Source organism: Ambystoma mexicanum, chromosome 3p, assembly GCF_040938575.1.
Source record: "Ambystoma mexicanum isolate Mex_15411 chromosome 3p, UKY_AmexF1_1, whole genome shotgun sequence".
Taxonomy (NCBI): Eukaryota; Metazoa; Chordata; class Amphibia; order Caudata; family Ambystomatidae; genus Ambystoma; species Ambystoma mexicanum.
The window spans coordinates 159,135,673-159,152,566 of record NC_090925.1 but is presented as its reverse complement, the minus strand read 5'-3'; the positions used below and the strand labels follow the sequence as shown (position 1 = coordinate 159,152,566).

At 47.7% G+C, this 16,894-nt stretch overlaps 1 protein-coding gene across 1 annotated transcript in view; it reads right to left on the bottom strand.

Moving 5' to 3' along the window:
- Positions 1-455: 455 nt before the first annotated feature.
- The window catches only part of LOC138579836 (ovostatin-like), a 65,539-nt gene continuing 49,100 nt past the window's right edge, over positions 456-16,894 (bottom strand). Inside the window, exons 9-13 of the mRNA XM_069650067.1 lie at positions 6,293-6,407; positions 5,730-5,845; positions 5,391-5,549; positions 2,254-2,496; positions 456-530 (exon numbers count right to left, since the gene is read on the bottom strand). Of these exons, the coding sequence (XP_069506168.1) occupies positions 456-530; positions 2,254-2,496; positions 5,391-5,549; positions 5,730-5,845; positions 6,293-6,407 (708 nt within the window). The remainder of the gene's footprint in view (positions 531-2,253; positions 2,497-5,390; positions 5,550-5,729; positions 5,846-6,292; positions 6,408-16,894) is intronic.

Sequence of the window (16,894 nt, the reverse complement as noted above, 5' to 3'; positions counted from 1 at the left end):
GCACAGGCATGGCACATGAATGAGAAAGTAAAGGAGAAAATATGGAGAAAAGAGTTCATAGATATCTTTTAAGGGCCCGGATAGCTCAGTCGGTAGAGCATCAGACTTGCCCTGCTAGAATGCCAAAAGAGAGGACAGAATGTATCCAGCAGAGAGTCTTGAAGGTGTACAAAGCATTTAGGGGGGAAGCATGGAAAGAGTATGACCACGAATTTAGGAAAGAAATGGATTGCTTCCCAGATATAGGTTGGGATGAGGAAAATTTCAACCTGTACATATTTAATGTTTTAAAGGGAAAATGGGACACCAGGGAGCAAAGTGCGGGAGGATATCATAGAAAGCAAGACTGGAAAAATGATTACAGAAGTGATTACAAATATAATAACAAGGGTATCAGAACTCCCCAAAAAAAGCCTGAAATCCGCCTTAGTGGGCAAGGGGTTGCATCATCCGCCTCATTTCTGCCACTCACCGTTGTCCACCGTGATCTTCATTGAGCCAAGGGACGTGACCTCGCCTCTTGCAAAGCCCTGTAAATCATAGAAATAGGCAGTGGGCAGAAGATTCAGGAAACTTTGGAACACAGTGTCAACATTTGCCCGTCTCATTCTCGGTTCCAGCCTCTGTGTGTCACCGCTGCACCAGTTCCAACCTAAAGACTTTCTCCCTGCGCTAGTGTCGTTCACAGACATGCCTCTGGGTGGCACCCGTTTACCACTCTGCCTCTTATGTCTTTAAAATCATTGCAAAATCTAGATTAGGACAAATGCAATAGTTGTATATTATGTATCTACTCAGGACCTCAGCCATGGTATTGCACTGTTGTATCTTGTCAGCGCCATGTTCTAACCCCAAGGTCACCATTCTACAAATAATAAAGCGGGATTGGCCATCAACATAAAAGAAGGACATGCATTTGAAAGCGACTACCATGACTACACATCAATAGTGGAATAATGGGAGTGGGGGACTGGGGTCTTTTCATCCCCTGGATATAAACGGTGTAGATTTCGTTGTGACTTAACGCATGTTCGACACAAAGCAGCTTTTGCTCCCATCGCCATTTGAGGTCTGCCCGAAGCCCTCACATAAGCAGTCTCTGTGATACGTTCATGTTGCTCTTTACCAAAAGGTATGGAGTTCGAGACCATCTCCAGACAGCTTAATGTGAAATTACTAAACTATAATCAAAATCATTTATTTTATAATTGTTCTGTAAATAACGACCTATGCAGCCACACCTCTGATTTTGCCAATGGTCACCCTGCCTTTTGTCAAAACCGGGACAGGTTTAAAAAAAAAAAAAAAGAATTCCGGGACAATTCAAGAAAAAACAAGACTTCTGGTCACCCTACAGTGCTCTTCAAACTTTTTTGGCCTGGGTCCCCCCTGAGCAAAATGTGGGCAGGCCGCCCTCTCTCCCAAAAAAATTACCAAATGGCCAGTAAGTCTAAATGGCTATGAACTATTGAGCGCCGTCACTGCACCCTGCTCCCAGCATAGTCCCTGGGCTCCCCCACTTGCTCACATCAGTCTCTGGACTCCACCACCCCACTCCTAGCCCAGTCCCTGGGCTCTCCCCACCACAGTCCCTGGGCTCCCCCACTTGCTCACATCAGTCTCTGGATTCCCTCATCCCACTCCCTGGGCTCTCCCCACCACAGTCCCTGGGCTCTCACCACCCTGCTCCCATCACTATCCCATGGCTCACCCACCCTGCTCCCAGCACAGTCCCTGGGCTCCCGCAACCCGCTCGCAGCACAATTCATGGGCTCCCCCACCCCGCTCCAAGCACAGTCTCGGGGCTCCTCCCCGGCCGCTCCTCCTACCCCACTCCCTGCATAGTCCCTGGCCTCCCTCTACCCCACACCCTGCATCGTCCCAGCCCCCCCCCACCCTCTCTAAAAACAAACCCACGGCTCCCCCACCTGCTCCACAAACAACCCCAGGGCCCCCCACATGCTCCAAAAACAACCCCAGAGCTCCCCACCGGCTGCAAAAACACCCCCCACCCACCCTTTCCTAAAACAACCCCAGGGCTCCCCACTGGCTCCAAAAACACCCCCCACCCACCCTTTCCTCAAACAACCCCAGGGCTCCCCAACCCGCTCCAAAAACAACACCAGGGTCCACCCTGGTGATCTCAGACATTGTCGTCTAACAAAAAAACGCCTGAAATAACCACCTAGTTATCCAATAGAGCATCTCCCTCTAGCGGCAGCTTCAGGTAACAGCATGCTTCACGGTACTCACCGCGTATCCGAGGACAACCGTGCCGTCTTCTGACAGATGCTTCCTGTTCAGCTTTACGCTTCCAGTGATGGATACGTTCGTCCCGCAGCTCAGCGGGCCCGGGATCCGGTCCAGCCTCATGTAGCTGTCAGACGGGGAGTAGTAACGGCTGAAAGACACCTGGTTGCCGGGGTACTGGCCCCAGTTATATGGGCACCCGATGTTGCTTGAGGGAAAGCACTGCGAATTTTTGTCGTACTTGATCTGCCGGGGTGGTGGGGGGGGAGGGGTCGTCATTGGCGGCAGAGCAGGAACGAGGAGGTGGGGAAGGGGGGGGGGTTATAGAAAACAAAAAAAGGAGATAGGATTAAACAAAAGAAAATGAGGGTAACCGAGCAAACGAAATAATCAAACGAATAGAATTACGCCCATGGATAGCAAGGTTCGTGGGTGGCATTTATTGCCAAAGGACATCCAGTCTCTTGCTCAGGTGACATTTGGTGCGTCTGCCGCTGCTGCCACATAGAACCGGAGTCCACACGACAAGTTACTCCACCAGTGCCCTGCTGTGCTATGCAGGGCTGGACTGGCCTACAGAGCACTCTGGAGATTTGCCGGTAGGCCTCTGCACCCTGGGCCTCTTTTGTGTGGTAACCCGTTTTATTTCCACATTTTCTCATAGGAAAAAGGTTGGGCTTGCTGAAAATGTGTAGTATGGGGACACTTTGAACATTATTTCCAGGGCCTCATTTGGTTCCCGGTCCACCCCTGGACTGCTACGGCAGGATACAATGAAGGTCACAAGTGTGGAGAATAATACCATTTTAAGTCCCCAATAACCGCAACCTCTCCAGGAATTGGAGAGCGGTACACTGATATGATATGATAAGATAAGGCATTTGTAACGCGCCTATACACAAGTGTTTCAAGACGCGACGAGGCAGGGGGGGGGGGGAACAAGGGGAGACAGACAACGATCTTACTAGGCCAGGTGTCATTCAGATCGCGCAAGGGTAGAGGGGAAGGGAAAAGTGCATGGGGGAAGGGAGAGGGGAAAGTGCAGTACAGGGTTATAAGCATACAGCATACAGGATAAATAACAAGGGCCAGCTGGTGGCAAGTGCGAGGTAAGTGCAGACAAGTGCTGGGAAGGGGGGCTGTATGGATACAGACACAGTCCCGTAGTGCAGGGGTTGCCGTGGAGGCAGTGCAGGGGAGAGTGGCTGGGCCGAGAACGGTGAATGGCCCAGTTGCAGATTCAGTGCAGTTTCAGTAGTATTAGCAGGGGAGAGGGGGAGAGAAAGCGGAGGCAAAGAGGAAGGTTTTGAGGTGCTTCCGGAACCGGAGGTGGTTCTCCTCAAGTTTCAGGGAGGTAGGAAGGCTGTTCCAGAGGGAGGCCCCTGCAGTGGAAAGAGATCTGCCCCCAACTCGTTGTTTGGAGAAGCGGCTGACCCTGAGGGAGTTGGAGGCGGATGAGCGAAGAGCTCGAGAAGGAAGATATTTAGGAAGAGAGAGTTGAAGGTATTTTGGCCCAAGGCCCCAGAAGGCCTTGTGGACAATGCAGAGGGTTTTGAACTTGATCCTCGCAGTCACTGGGAGCCAGTGTAGTGATTTCAGTCCTGGAGAGATACGGTCCCTGGGCTTGAGGCCAAGGACAAGTCTTGCAGTCCTGTTCTGGATGAGTTGCAAAGGGCGGAGAGTAGAGGCGGGCAGATTAAGATAGAGGCTGTTACAGTAGTCCAGCTTAGAGAGAACCAGGGCTCTAGAGACAGTGAGCTTCTGGGGGAAGGAGAGGAAAGGAAGGATACCTCTGAGGAGGTGTAGCTGGTAGTGTGACTTCTTAGATACGTCGGATATGTGAGGAGAGAAGGAGAGTGTGGAGTCGAAGATGACCCCAAGGTTTTTTGCCTTGCAGGTAGGAGTAGGAAGAGGGCCCAGAGAGGCCGGCCAGAGAGCAGCAGGGAAGGAGGGAGTGGGAGTGCCGATGAGTAGAATCTCAGTCTTACTGGCATTAAGGCAGAGGTCGTTGGAGGCGCACCATTCCTGGATAGCAGAAAGACAGTCAGAGATGAGGGAAGGAGAAGAGGAGGCCGAGGGTAGCCTGAAAATTATCTAGTATTGCAATATCCTGTAGTTATCAAGTCGTGTTATGTTGATTAATACCGCACACCGCTACCACCCAGGGGCAGTCTCCAGAAGTCCTGAGTTACTGCCATCTCCCAACAGTGTTGCACAGTTAAAAGAAGCAATGATAGTACAGCACATAGACACAAGGATAACACAAAGTGGGCCATCTGAAAACAAGTGGAACGGGAAATGGAGGCGTAAAAGTGAAGCAAAATGCTTCTACGCCTCCATTTCCCGCTGCAGCCCATTTTCCTGTGCTCAAAAGGCGTTATTACCTAATTTGGCCGTGGCTGATTTGACGGTGGCTGATTTGACCATGGCTGATTTGACGGTGGCTGATTTGACCATGACCGATTTAATCGTGGTGGATTTGCTCGAATTTTTTGATGACCGTTTTTGCCGCAAATATATTTGGGGCGAGGGGGTGGGTTTAGGGTAATAATTAATATGGGGGGCTTGGTATGGCTGCGGGGGTCCCCCCCCCACATATGTTTGCGTCAGAAACTACCAAAAAACAAAAAAAAAAAAAGAGTTCGAACAAATCCACCACGATCAAATTAATTCAAACAGATCACACAGATCCCAAAAATCATGGAATGGGGACAGAGCGGAGTTTGCTTCTCCGCCTCCTGTCTACACTTTGGGTTACACCTGCATGACCTTTTCATGCAAGCGTAAAGGAAACGGATCACTGTGGGAGCCTGCACGATTTTGCGCCTGCAAAGGGGCAGGCGGATAGCACAGGAGTCCATTAGTAAGCGTGGTTTATAGGTGGCGTTTACTATTAAACCAGGCGGAGAGTAAAACTGAAGAGCAAAGGCGAGTTGTCCTCTTCAGCTTCCCGTACACCCTATACATGTTTAATCTTGTATGCAGCGGACCCAACAGCATGCAAGCGCTAACTTTGGCTGCTCTCTCACTTAATTAGCATTTTTAATACAATGAGCCCAGTAGCCACACAGTAGTATCTCGCTGTGGGCTCCTACGCGGCCAAAGGCGTTATACCCCGAGAGGAGGTAGGGTGCACTTACTTCCAGAGAGACCCGACCTGCTGTGAAGTCTGACGTGTTGACGGAGAAGCGGCACCGCCCTTCATCGCTCGTGTCACAGTACGCCACGAGACTGCCTTGGTACAACAGCTCGATCCTTTCACCGGGCATCGGCTTACCGCTGGCATCTTGCAGGAGGAGCTGGTGTGAGAAAAGCAGCGCGGGAGAGGGTCACCAAGGCACGTGTTCAGCAAACGTCGCACACGTGCCATTTACTGGCACTCGAGAACTTGAGAACATTAGAAATTTTACAAAAAAATTTCGATTAAAGTACAGTGTACGGGCAGTGTACGGGCAGCTAGCGATATGCATGCCACCTACCTCACCCGTGCAGTTGATCCCTCTCTTGTAGTTGGTGTCTGTGGCATCGTAGACGGGGTATGGTGTGGGCATCGAATCCGAGATCCAAACGTTTTGGGTCTTTGTCACCTGGACATCTGTTAGATTTAGAAATCAATTAGAAACGGTGTGGCTAAACAAGTACAAGTGTACGTATGCCAGGAACGCAGTATGAAACCATTAGACATTGACTGTACAGTTTCTTAAAATAAAAATCCGGGACAGGCCACTGACACAAAAGCAGGACTACAATTTTAGTGGCTGCCACGGCTTGTATTCGGTAGTGAGAAAAGCGGTTTCAGGACGGGGGTGGACTCCAGATTCCCCCTGCATATGACATGAAGATTTGGCTGTGACGTTAAGCATGTTAAAAAGGGCCCAGGCCAGTACCTCCGGTCACCCTATTGTCCAACCGTCACCAACAGCTTCCCAAAGAAGGATGCAGAAAATCGGGTGCAGCCAGTCCCCCTCCCATCCCCTCCACCCCCCGCGGGAGTTGGGTGCTCGGTCTACGGCCTCTATTTTGAGATGCACGGGTCTCTTACCTGTTCCCTCTTCCGTAAAAACTGCTTTCATCGCGAGGCTGTTCTGAAGGCCCTTGTGAGGTAACTGGAACTGCAGCAGGCCAACGGTTAGGTTCAGAGTACCGTTTGCTCCCAACTAAAAAGTAATTGTGGGGCACAGTGAGACGGTACATCTGTGAGGACACGCGCGGTTATTCAACATCTCTGCGCTCTTTCCAACGCTCATAAAAGCCATCATCCCTGCAATACCATGTGCACCTCTCATCTTTGGTGTAAAGCTGCTTATTGCCACCTATTGAGTCAAAGCTATTCACAGAGGAGAGAGAGAGAGAGGTGCTGTAATCCAAAGGCTACTTACAAAAAGAAGGGTGCCATAGGGCAGACCTCCGGCAACCTCACTCGATTGTCACTCTCAGAACACTCAGATCCACCATACTTCCCACATTCCACTTACCAGCACAGCATCCATAACACCACAGCATCACCTATAGTTTGAAAACCTAGGAGACCCTCCTGGGTCTTTGGGGCACCCAAGCAGTGATACGACACTGCATGCACCTTAAACCATGAGTAGCTACGTTCCACAATATGATATGATAGTTATAATATGATAGTTTATTTATATAGCACCTATACACAATGTGTTTCAAAGCGCTTCAAAACAAAGGAGGGCACAAGGGAAAAGACAATGACATTCTTACAGGCCATGAACAGTAAGGATGTGAAATGAACTATCGTTCTCGGCCTGATGACATTTCAGATAGTGCAAGAGCTAAGACATAGATAAGGAAGGGAGGGGGAGAGTGGGAAGGAAATGGAAACAGACAGGCGACTACCGTACTAGGCCTGACGACATTTCTGGTAGAGCCGGAGAAAAACAAGAGGTGAGGGAGAGGGGTGCAGAAAGGGAGGGGAGGAACAAAACAAGCGACTATCGTACTAGGCCTGACGACATTTCCGATAGTGCTGGAGGAGGGCGGTGGGGGACAAGAAAAGGGAGGGGGAGGGGACAGATGAGGTCATACTAAATCCAGGGACAATTCTGATAGAGTAAGTGCATAGAAGAAAGCAGGGGTGTTGCTAGGAAGCAATAGACAAACAAATTCAAAGTCAACAATGTCTATATGTAATCCTTTATATGTTCAAATACGATTCCGATGCACAATAAAGGCAGATGAAGTATGGCCAATGAATTTCGGACTGTCCAACATCAGAGCAGACTCTGTCTTCAAGGGATCTGACAACGGCCAACCGGATCTCTCCTCCAGTTCCTCCGACCAATGGACCCTTTCCTTTATCTTCATTGGACTAGAACCGTCTTCACACAAACTTAGGTTCCAGTGGCGCTGCTCTCTTTTGTGATGGACAGCCTCGCACTGCCACTTATTTGTATGTATTAAGCACTTTCACTGAAGCCCTGAACTTCTATATGTGGTACAATATGTGGACATGTAACCCACAGAACTATGACATAAAAAGCATTAGGTTTTACATACTAATGGTGGTACATTATTCTTACGTGAGCAAGTGCGATGGTGTATTTTGCAGCAGCTTGTATTGAGAATAGCCGGTACTATGTTGTACGCATAAAGACATTCATTATATAGGCATCAAGTAATGATGGAAACATATCATTTTGTCATGCGGTTACTGGCATTCATAGGCAATCACCCCCTTACAAAGGTGGGACTGTAGGCATTATCTGAAAGAGGAGAAACTAAGCTGAAATATTACTTGTTTTCATTCCATGCTAAGCATTGTAGACGGACAATGGTATATCCTGGAGTGCCTCTTATTGGTGATTGTTAATAATGCAGGTATGTGTAAAGCGGACTGGCACGGCTCATGTGCTCAAGCTAGTTCATTCACAATATATTTAAATTACTGTTATTGTCTTTCATTCTATGTTGCCATTGGTTAGTGCCAGACCCACATTCTCAAAGGTTGGCCTTACCTAGAATGTGCCTTGGAGAATTAAAATGTTTGAAGTGTCACACACACACACACACATACAATGTCACAGTTTGACACCACAGACATTGGCCCTTTAGCCATTCAGTGCACTGGGGGGAAAAGACAGCCTGGTAGAGGTCTGTGCCATCCTGATTAAACCACTGAAGGTTCTATCAAGGGGAAGGCAAGCTAGATATCCCAGCATGCCTCCGGCGGTCTGCCCTTCGCAGAGTAAACAAGCAAGCAGTCTGCAGGCCATTCCAAAGAGAGTCATCGTTTGTGAGACAGTTCTTTGGAGAGCTTGCAAACATACCTGTGGCCACAATGCCCAGCTTTCCCCATTATCCATGGGTTCAGGGGGGATCACCAACTTAGAAAAAGTTAGGCATGGCCCCTAAACCTCCAAGCTGCCCCCATAGACTTTAGGGTGGTTAAGGTGCTTTCCAGCTCTCTGACACAGGTATATCTCGGAAGGAACGATGCCTCTACGGGTTCCCTTTCACGGGGAGTGCGTGCTGGCATGAATGCTCCCTTCAGAGTGCGGGGGCAGTGGTCGTGTGCCACGGGGGGTTCTTCCACAGATTCTCTTTCAGGGGACGCCAGCTGCTACTGAGCCTGGATTAACAGGCTTGGATCGTCTGATTTGGTTGAAGAAAATTGACTGCAGCGCCCACCGCAGGTGGCCTTCGAAACTGTGACCTGTAGATCCCACACCGCTCTCAGCAGCCAGCGGCTACCTTGCGGAGGCATCTCTCATCAGCAAAAATACTTTTCGTACCATGAAAACTGGGTCAACATTTAATCTTTTTAGGAGCAGCTTTGTAAAGGATCATGTCGTTTTGGAAAAGTAATGTTGGGCTCCAGTACGTTTCACATCCTATGATTAGGTAGTTTGATTTCCCATATATATTTACACATCTGTGTATACCATTTTCAGCCCTAGAATCATTTGCTTGCTATAACTAATTACATGCGTTTCAAAATGATCGGTGCCGGCATCATTTCGTCATACATGTGTGTATGTATCCGGCACAAGCTGGCCAAGTCCTTTACAAACAGAAAAATGTAATCAGACTAGACAACAGCGTTCCAGGATTTAATAAGCAGAAATGTGTGTCACAGACAAAGTTAGTCACATTGTGCAACGTACACATCAGAGCATTTATTTTTTAATTTTAATTTTGTATTTGTATAGCGCCTACAGCGCAGAGGCATCGAGGCACTGTTTCAAGAAGGTGTCTTAGTTACATGAACTGAGAGGCAGTGCATCTCTGGGTAAAGATAGCCAGTGCCCAGTGGTCAGTTCAATTGTTCAAATGCTAAATTAACCCTTCACACCAAATGTTGGGTGGATGGGAGTAATACAGAGGTGATGAGGGAACAACCTGCAGTGGAGGTGGGGGCTAAGGGTGAGTATGTTCATCCTGAACCTCTGCTGAGCTGAGGGGGGGTTCGTGCCTGGACAGCATCTCAGGGCAAAAGTTCCAGAAGGTGCCCGGGCAGAGGCGTATCTGCAATCCATGAGAATGTAGCAGGCTTCGGAAGTGCCCCTGAATACCCATGGCGAGCGACAACTGTTACGACTCTGCCACTGCACAGTTTTCATAATGTCATCTCACTTATTTTAAATAAATGAGATGGCATTTTGAAAACCATGCAGTGGAGACCTAACAGTTGTTTGTCATAGGTCACCAGCACCGTCACTCACTCCGCCGCAGTATTCTTATTTCAGACAAACTCGATTATTTTCAGATCAAGGGAAGGCCAAGTCAATTGACCAGTGCCACCAACTATTTGGACTTCCCTTGATCTGAAAATAATTGAGTTAGCCTGGGCTAGCGGGCCATGCTGGGTAGGCCCTGCATCGATACTCCGGCTGGCGTCTTACCCAAGTCCTAGGCTATGCAGGGCCTAGCCGGCTTGGCCTAGACCAGACGGCATAGACTCGTCCAACAACTGAACTAGACCCTGCATTTCCCATGGCAGGGCTCCAGGACGGTCCTGGAGCAGTCTGTCCTGGAGAATGTTTTAAAGGCCAGGCCAGGCTGCAACTGCAAGTTAAGTTAGTTACTTAACTTTCTACTTACCAGTGATGGCGGTCTGGGGAAATGGCAAGGTAGGCCTGTGCACGTGGGCCCCGCCTCTGCAGTTCAATGCTGGGCAGCTCCTTCTCAACACCTCCGTCACCAGCACAATTCCAAGACAAAGTGAAGCTGCCGTGGCATGTAACGTGCGCCCATCTCTCCCCACCCCCACACTGAAATGTCATTGGCTGGCAAACAACCAGTGACATTCTGTTGCTATGCCTATGCCTAACTGTAAGCAAGGTCAGAAGAAGATGATCAGAAAATCTTTGTCACTGCACTGTTTGCGCACATATTAATACTGGTGGGCCATCCTCAAGTGTCACACCAGGCTCCTAGTTTGATGGGGTTACATTGAGAGCTCCACACACTTTACTGCTGAAAAGAGTTGCGTAAAAACAGGACACGCCCCTGTGGCAGCCGCGCGTGATAAAGACGCAGACAACACACACAGCATCAGAGAGTGAGTGGTGGCAGATATATTTTTTCTTTTTCTTTTTTACAATTCATTGGGCTGCTCGGTCCTCACAGTCACAAATGAATAACAGATTCAGAAGTTCTGAATCTGTTCTGCACAACTTGTGGAGGTTGCAACGCTATTCCCTGGGTGGTGGTGGGTTGCCCCCCGGCCCTATGAAAGCGTCCGCTACTGATCAAATGGAACAGACCGGATCTAGCAGCAGCAGAGCTGTGTAGAGAACGCGAATGTGCAAAATCATAGATTACACCCAGATTACGAGACGAGGAAGATATGAAGAGGAGTGAGCAGAGAAAAGAGATAGAAAAGGGGAGGCAATGGAAGTGGGATAGTTGAAACAGAGAAGACCACCTCTGCTTTTAGAGGGATTAAGGTGAAAGAAATGAGTCGACATCAAAGACTGAACAAGTAAGCAGGCAAAAAGTAGAATGAAGAGACTAAGCAAAGGAGGAAAAAGAGACAAATGACTTGGGAATAGTCGGCAAAGAACTGGCGAGAGAGATCAAAACAAACAAACAACAGAGGATAAAGGGAATCGTGTAAAGGGGAAAAAGAAGAGGGCCACGCACAGACCCCCGAGCATGCCTGTGGCATAATGGGATAGGCTGGGAGATTTTATCAGCCCAAGTGATAGAATAAGTGCGGCCAGTGTGATCATAGCGGAATCAAGTGAGAACAGAGACCCTGAAAACCGTAGTGAAAAAGAGTGGATAGTAGGACGATATGATCTACAGAGTCTAAGGCAGAGAAAAGATCTAGGAGAAGAAGAAACGAAGAGTGTTTAGTGTACAAGCAGAAAGAAGAATGTCAGAGGCATAGAGTAAAGCCACTTCAGTAGAGGGAAAGGGGCAAACACTAGGAGGATGTGAAGGCAGGAGTGAAAATTGATTTAGATGAAATTAGATTACATTAGAGCGTAGCCTGTACGCTCAAGAAATTTAGAAATAAAGGGAAGAAGAGAAGTAGGATGTAAACTTGAGGGCAAAGAAGGGTGTAGTGAGGTTTATATTAGGATAGAAAAATAGAAGAATGTTTAGTTTTGCCTATTATGTGGTCCTGAAAGCACTACCTAGAAAGCCAAAACTATTGTCATTAAAATAAGAGCTTGAACATGAGAGCTTGAAATAGGGGCTATAGATGCAAGTTTGTAATGCGTTTCAATGCAGGTTGACATATGAGGATAGATATTATGTAGTTTGGCCATGTGTCCCACCCATTTAAAGCCCATCGCCAAGTGAAATCTATAGAGTTTACCTCCCATTCCCACCCATCTCCTCCCACAACACACCTCTTTTACAGTCTTTGGCTGAGTTTCTACCGTGTGGTGAATTTGTCAGCCATTTCTCCTTCCAAAATGGTGGCTGCCACGTTTTAATGTTATAAAAAGTTATTTCACTTGATTGATGCTTTAAGATATATTTACTGCAGCTTTCAAGCTATGTTACACATTTTACTGTATTTTGTATTTAAAATAAGCAAGGTACTGTACTACTTATGCTTTAGTTTAAAATGGTTCTGAAAATGCCCATTTACTGATTTGTGGGGGTTGCTCTAGTGCTTTGAAATGTAAGCAGTAGCTGATCGGGTGTCCACTTTGTTAGTGATGTCACTATTATGTAATTGGCTATAGAGAATGTGATTTTTTTCCCACATGGCAGCCATTTTCTTTCAGCGAATCTGAGGAGGGCTGTAGAGAGTACACACGTACATGAATGCCATTCAAATCCCCAGACACACATTCTGAAAATTAAGGCTGGGGCAATGGCACCACATTTGGCTGCCGAATTTCACGTGCTCTAGGCTTGGAGAGGTCGATGTGGGGGGGGGGGTTGTCCTGGGCCTGGTGACATTCAGTTAAGCCCTGTCCTGTGAACTCTAGTAGTAGAGGCTCCCACGTGATCCTGAAGGTCGAACCGACACACACACACACACCACACCCCCCGACCCTTTATTTTGGGAGAAACAGAACATGTAACAGCAATATAATGAGCATGCAATTCTCGTTTATAATTATCATACTGCCTTGTGCTCCCCCGCAAAATAGATGCTGCAGGCAAATAGTGCTCTTTAGTGGCAGGAGGGGCCATTAGGACGCCTAATTTCTTGCTTTGACCTCTGCGCTGCTTTCCTCTTTTATATTCACCCTGAATGGGGTCGAGGAGTATTGGAGGTACACTGGAAAATACTGGTAGTTTCAGCATTTGCGGCCTCGACCGACATTTTACCTAGGGGCGAGGGGAGCGGGGAACAGGGGGAAGACAGACAATGATCCTACTAGGCCAGGTATCATTCAGATCGCGAAAGTGCATGGGAAGCGGAGGGAGGAGAAGTGGGGGGGGGGACAATTGCCAAACTCACAGGGTCTCATTTTAAATGGGGTGGGAAATGAAATGGCAGCTTGGAAGTCGGGCATCATTCTTTTACACCTCCATTTAACGCACCTGCTTTGAAGCAGCAGCCCGGTAGGGAAATGAGAGCTCAGCTGAGCTAAATGAATGGACTCCTATGGATCTGCCCAAGACCAGGGGGATTCCATAGGCGACAGTTAGTAGCCGCCAGCCGCAAACCGCAATTTGCAGGCTGCGCTGAATTATTCATAAGAGAGGGAAATGAAAGGGAAAAATGTAGTCTGCATCGCTTTTACTCTTTGCTCCCCCCCTGCTCCTCCCTTGTGAATGTTGAAAAGTGCATGCAGGCGACCCCACTGCATTGAAGCACTTGCTGGTGGTCCCCTGCATGCCATTAACACTCCTTATAAAATAAGGCGGACAGTAAGATGCACGAGCAGGGGGTTCCAACATATGTATTTATAAACATAGTGTCATTAATTGGTACAATTGTGGAAATAGTATTTTTTGTTTAGTTTTTTTTTTTTTTGCAGTGTTTGCTGATGAAGGGTGCTGACCCGAAACACCATTCAATATATGAGCACAAGGGAATGAAAGTGAAGTGAGTTTACTGTAGGAAAATCATTACATGCGTGGAAAAAGTAGGGCTGTGTAACTGGAAGCTGTGGCAGCCGGTGCACGCTCACCCACTGTTACCCAGGGACGTCATTTAGGGATCACCAGAGGTCGCAACTGCGACCTCTGAGGTCTCCCTTGCGACCTCTGTGGTCTCCCTTGCGACCTCTGTCTTAAAAAAAACGATATATATATATTTTTTTTTTGGTAATGCCAGCTCCTGGGCTGTGGCCAGCACCATGTGGCTCTTTGCTTCTGGAGTGGTTGGCTTTCTTGTTCAGGCCCCTTTAAAAAAAATATAAGAAAAATAAGAACAGGAGTGCAACAAGTCTAACACTTTCAGCACTGACCCTAAATAAGAAAGATTAGGAATACCAAATAATGTGTCATTCTGGAATTCTATACAATAATTGCTAGACTCATTAAAGGGATGGTCTAGTAAAAATTTTTATTTAAAAAATAGATAGGCAACATAAAAAAAAATACTAGCATTCTCCGTTTTAAAACTTCCTATGTAACATTTTGAGCTATTCAAGCTCAAAATTCGCAAAAGCAAGCACATGGGCGCATCCATTTTGTGAAATGGAGGCCCTCCTGTGCCGGCTTTTGCTTTTGCGGCACTAATGAAGGAAAAGCCAGCCAGCTGTAGTAAACAAAGGCTACCGCTGGGTGGCTTTCCCTTCATTAGTGCTGTAGGCAGAGGACGGGGACCGGAGACCAGAGCAGGAAAGCTGCAGCTGAATCTCGGTAAGTGCTATTTTTTTTTCCGGGCTGGAGGAGCCCGGAAAACTTAGAAATAAAACCGCAGCTTTAAAAACATTGTATTTATGTTTGCGGTCGCTTTTAAAGTGACCGCAAACATAAATACAACGTTATTGTGTTGGAAAACGCTGCGGTTTTTCTTTCCAAGTTTCTCAGGCTCCTCCGGCTCGGAGGAGCCTGAGAAACTCGGAAAGAAAAACCGCAGCGTTTTCCAACACAACCGCGTTGTTTCGGCCTGAATCTGCTTTACCATTTGGGGCTCTCGGGCTCCCGGGGAGCCCGAGAGCCCCAAATGGGAAAGCAGATTCAGGCAGAAACAACGCGGCATTGCGGAAAACAACCATGTTGTTTCTGCCTGAATCTGCTTTCCCATTTGGGGCTCTCGGGCTCCCCACGGGGAGCCCGAGAGCCCCAAATGGGAAAGCAGATTCAGGCAGAAACAACGCGGCATTGCGGAAAACAACCATGTTGTTTCTGCCTGAATCTGCTTTCCCATTTGGGGCTCTCGGGCTCCCCACGGGGAGCCCGAGAGCCCCAAATGGGAAAGCAGCTTTAGGCAGACAACGCAGCATTTAGCATTTCCCATTTGGGTCTCTCGGGCTCCCCATGGGGAGTCCGAGAGCCCCAAATGGGAAATCAGCTGCAGGTAGAAACACTACGCGGCATGCAAACATAACCACGTGTGTTTCTGCCTGCTGTGGCTTTCACTTTGGGTCTCCGGTGCTCCCCTGGGAGCACTGCTGTGGCTTTCACTTTGGGTCTCTGGTGCTCCCCTGGGAGCACCAGAGTCCCAAAGTGATAGCCACAGCAGGCAGAAACACACGCGGTTGTGTTGGAAAACGCTGCGGTTTTTCTTTCCAAGTTTCTCAGGCTCCTCCGAGCCGGAGGAGCCTGAGAAACTTGGAAAGAAAAACCGCAGCGTTTTTCAACACAATAACGTTGTATTTATGTTTGCGGTCGCTTCAAAAGCGACCGCAAACATAAATACAAAGTTTTTAAAGCTGCGGTTTTATTTCTAAGTTTTCCGGGCTCCTCCAGCCTGGAAAACTTAGAAAAAAAACCGCAGCTAGTGCTTATTTTCAAAAAATAAATAAATAGCACTTACCGAGATTCAGCTGCAGCTTTCCTGCTCTGGTCTCCGGTCCCCGTCCTCCGCCTACAGCACTAATGAAGGGAAAGCCACCCAGCGGTAGCCTTTGTTTACTACAGCTGGCTGGCTTTTCCTTCATTAGTGCCGCAAAAGCAAAAGCCAGCACAGGAGGGCCTCCATTTCACAAAATGGATGCGCCCATGTGCTTGCTTTTGCGAATTTTGAGCTTGAATAGCTCAAAATTTTACATAGGAAGTTTTAAAACAGAGAATGCTAGTATTTTTTTTTATGTTGCCTATCTATTTTTTAAATAAAAACTTTTACTAGACCATCCCTTTAAAGGTTTATTTCAGACACACTTCAGGGGGTGAGTCACTGATTTAGTCTGTTCTTAAACACCTTAACTCAGCCTTTCATCCTTCTGTGGTCGATAAATGAGTACCAACACAGGTTGGGTGATATTGGGTGTATATTTATTCTATATAAAGCGCTTAAGAGTAAGTGCTATATAATAACACATTATCATTTGGTCATGGACGTCTGCTTGCATTCACAGTAATTTGGTAATATGGGCCTGTACACACTGATCTTAACGATACATATGGCGATCCATTCTTGTATGAAATGTACATCACATTATAGTGATATCGTAACCATATTTTTTGTAGTGTACAATGCTATGTGATGTCACTTCCTGTTTTGTCAACGTGTGAATGGTTGTGTTCCATCGCTTCCCGGGATATCACTGTGGGGCGGATGTCAAATGACAGTGATGTCATCAGGGGGTCAAGGGTCGTGTGATGTCACTTCCGCTACCCCTGGCATTTTGGTGAAATGACGTCCCTGGTGTTACCACTGCAGTTAGGGTTTCCTCACCAGAGCTGGCCGGCTAAAAACGTGCACCCACACTGAATTACCGTCAGCTGCTTGTGCTCCGAGGACACATGCTTACAACTGTGTCCATTCTCACCTACTCCCCGCACAGACACTTCCAAAGCACACCCAGGGGTGTTAAGCCGTCTGGATAAAATATTCACAGAATAGTTGCGCATAAAATGTAATTAGATAATCTTTCCAATTGTATCCTTCAAACATGGAAATTGTGGATGGTTGTTACGATTATGAGTCGTTAGTAAAGCTCTCAGTGATATGCGTCAGCGAAATGGGCTGTGACCACTGAACACATTTCCATAGGACATGGAGCAATCAGCCACGGGTGTGATGATTTAATCCTGGGTGGCTAGGGACGAGCAGCAGACTTGCACACTCTCGCTTGCAGCCACCAGGACCCCG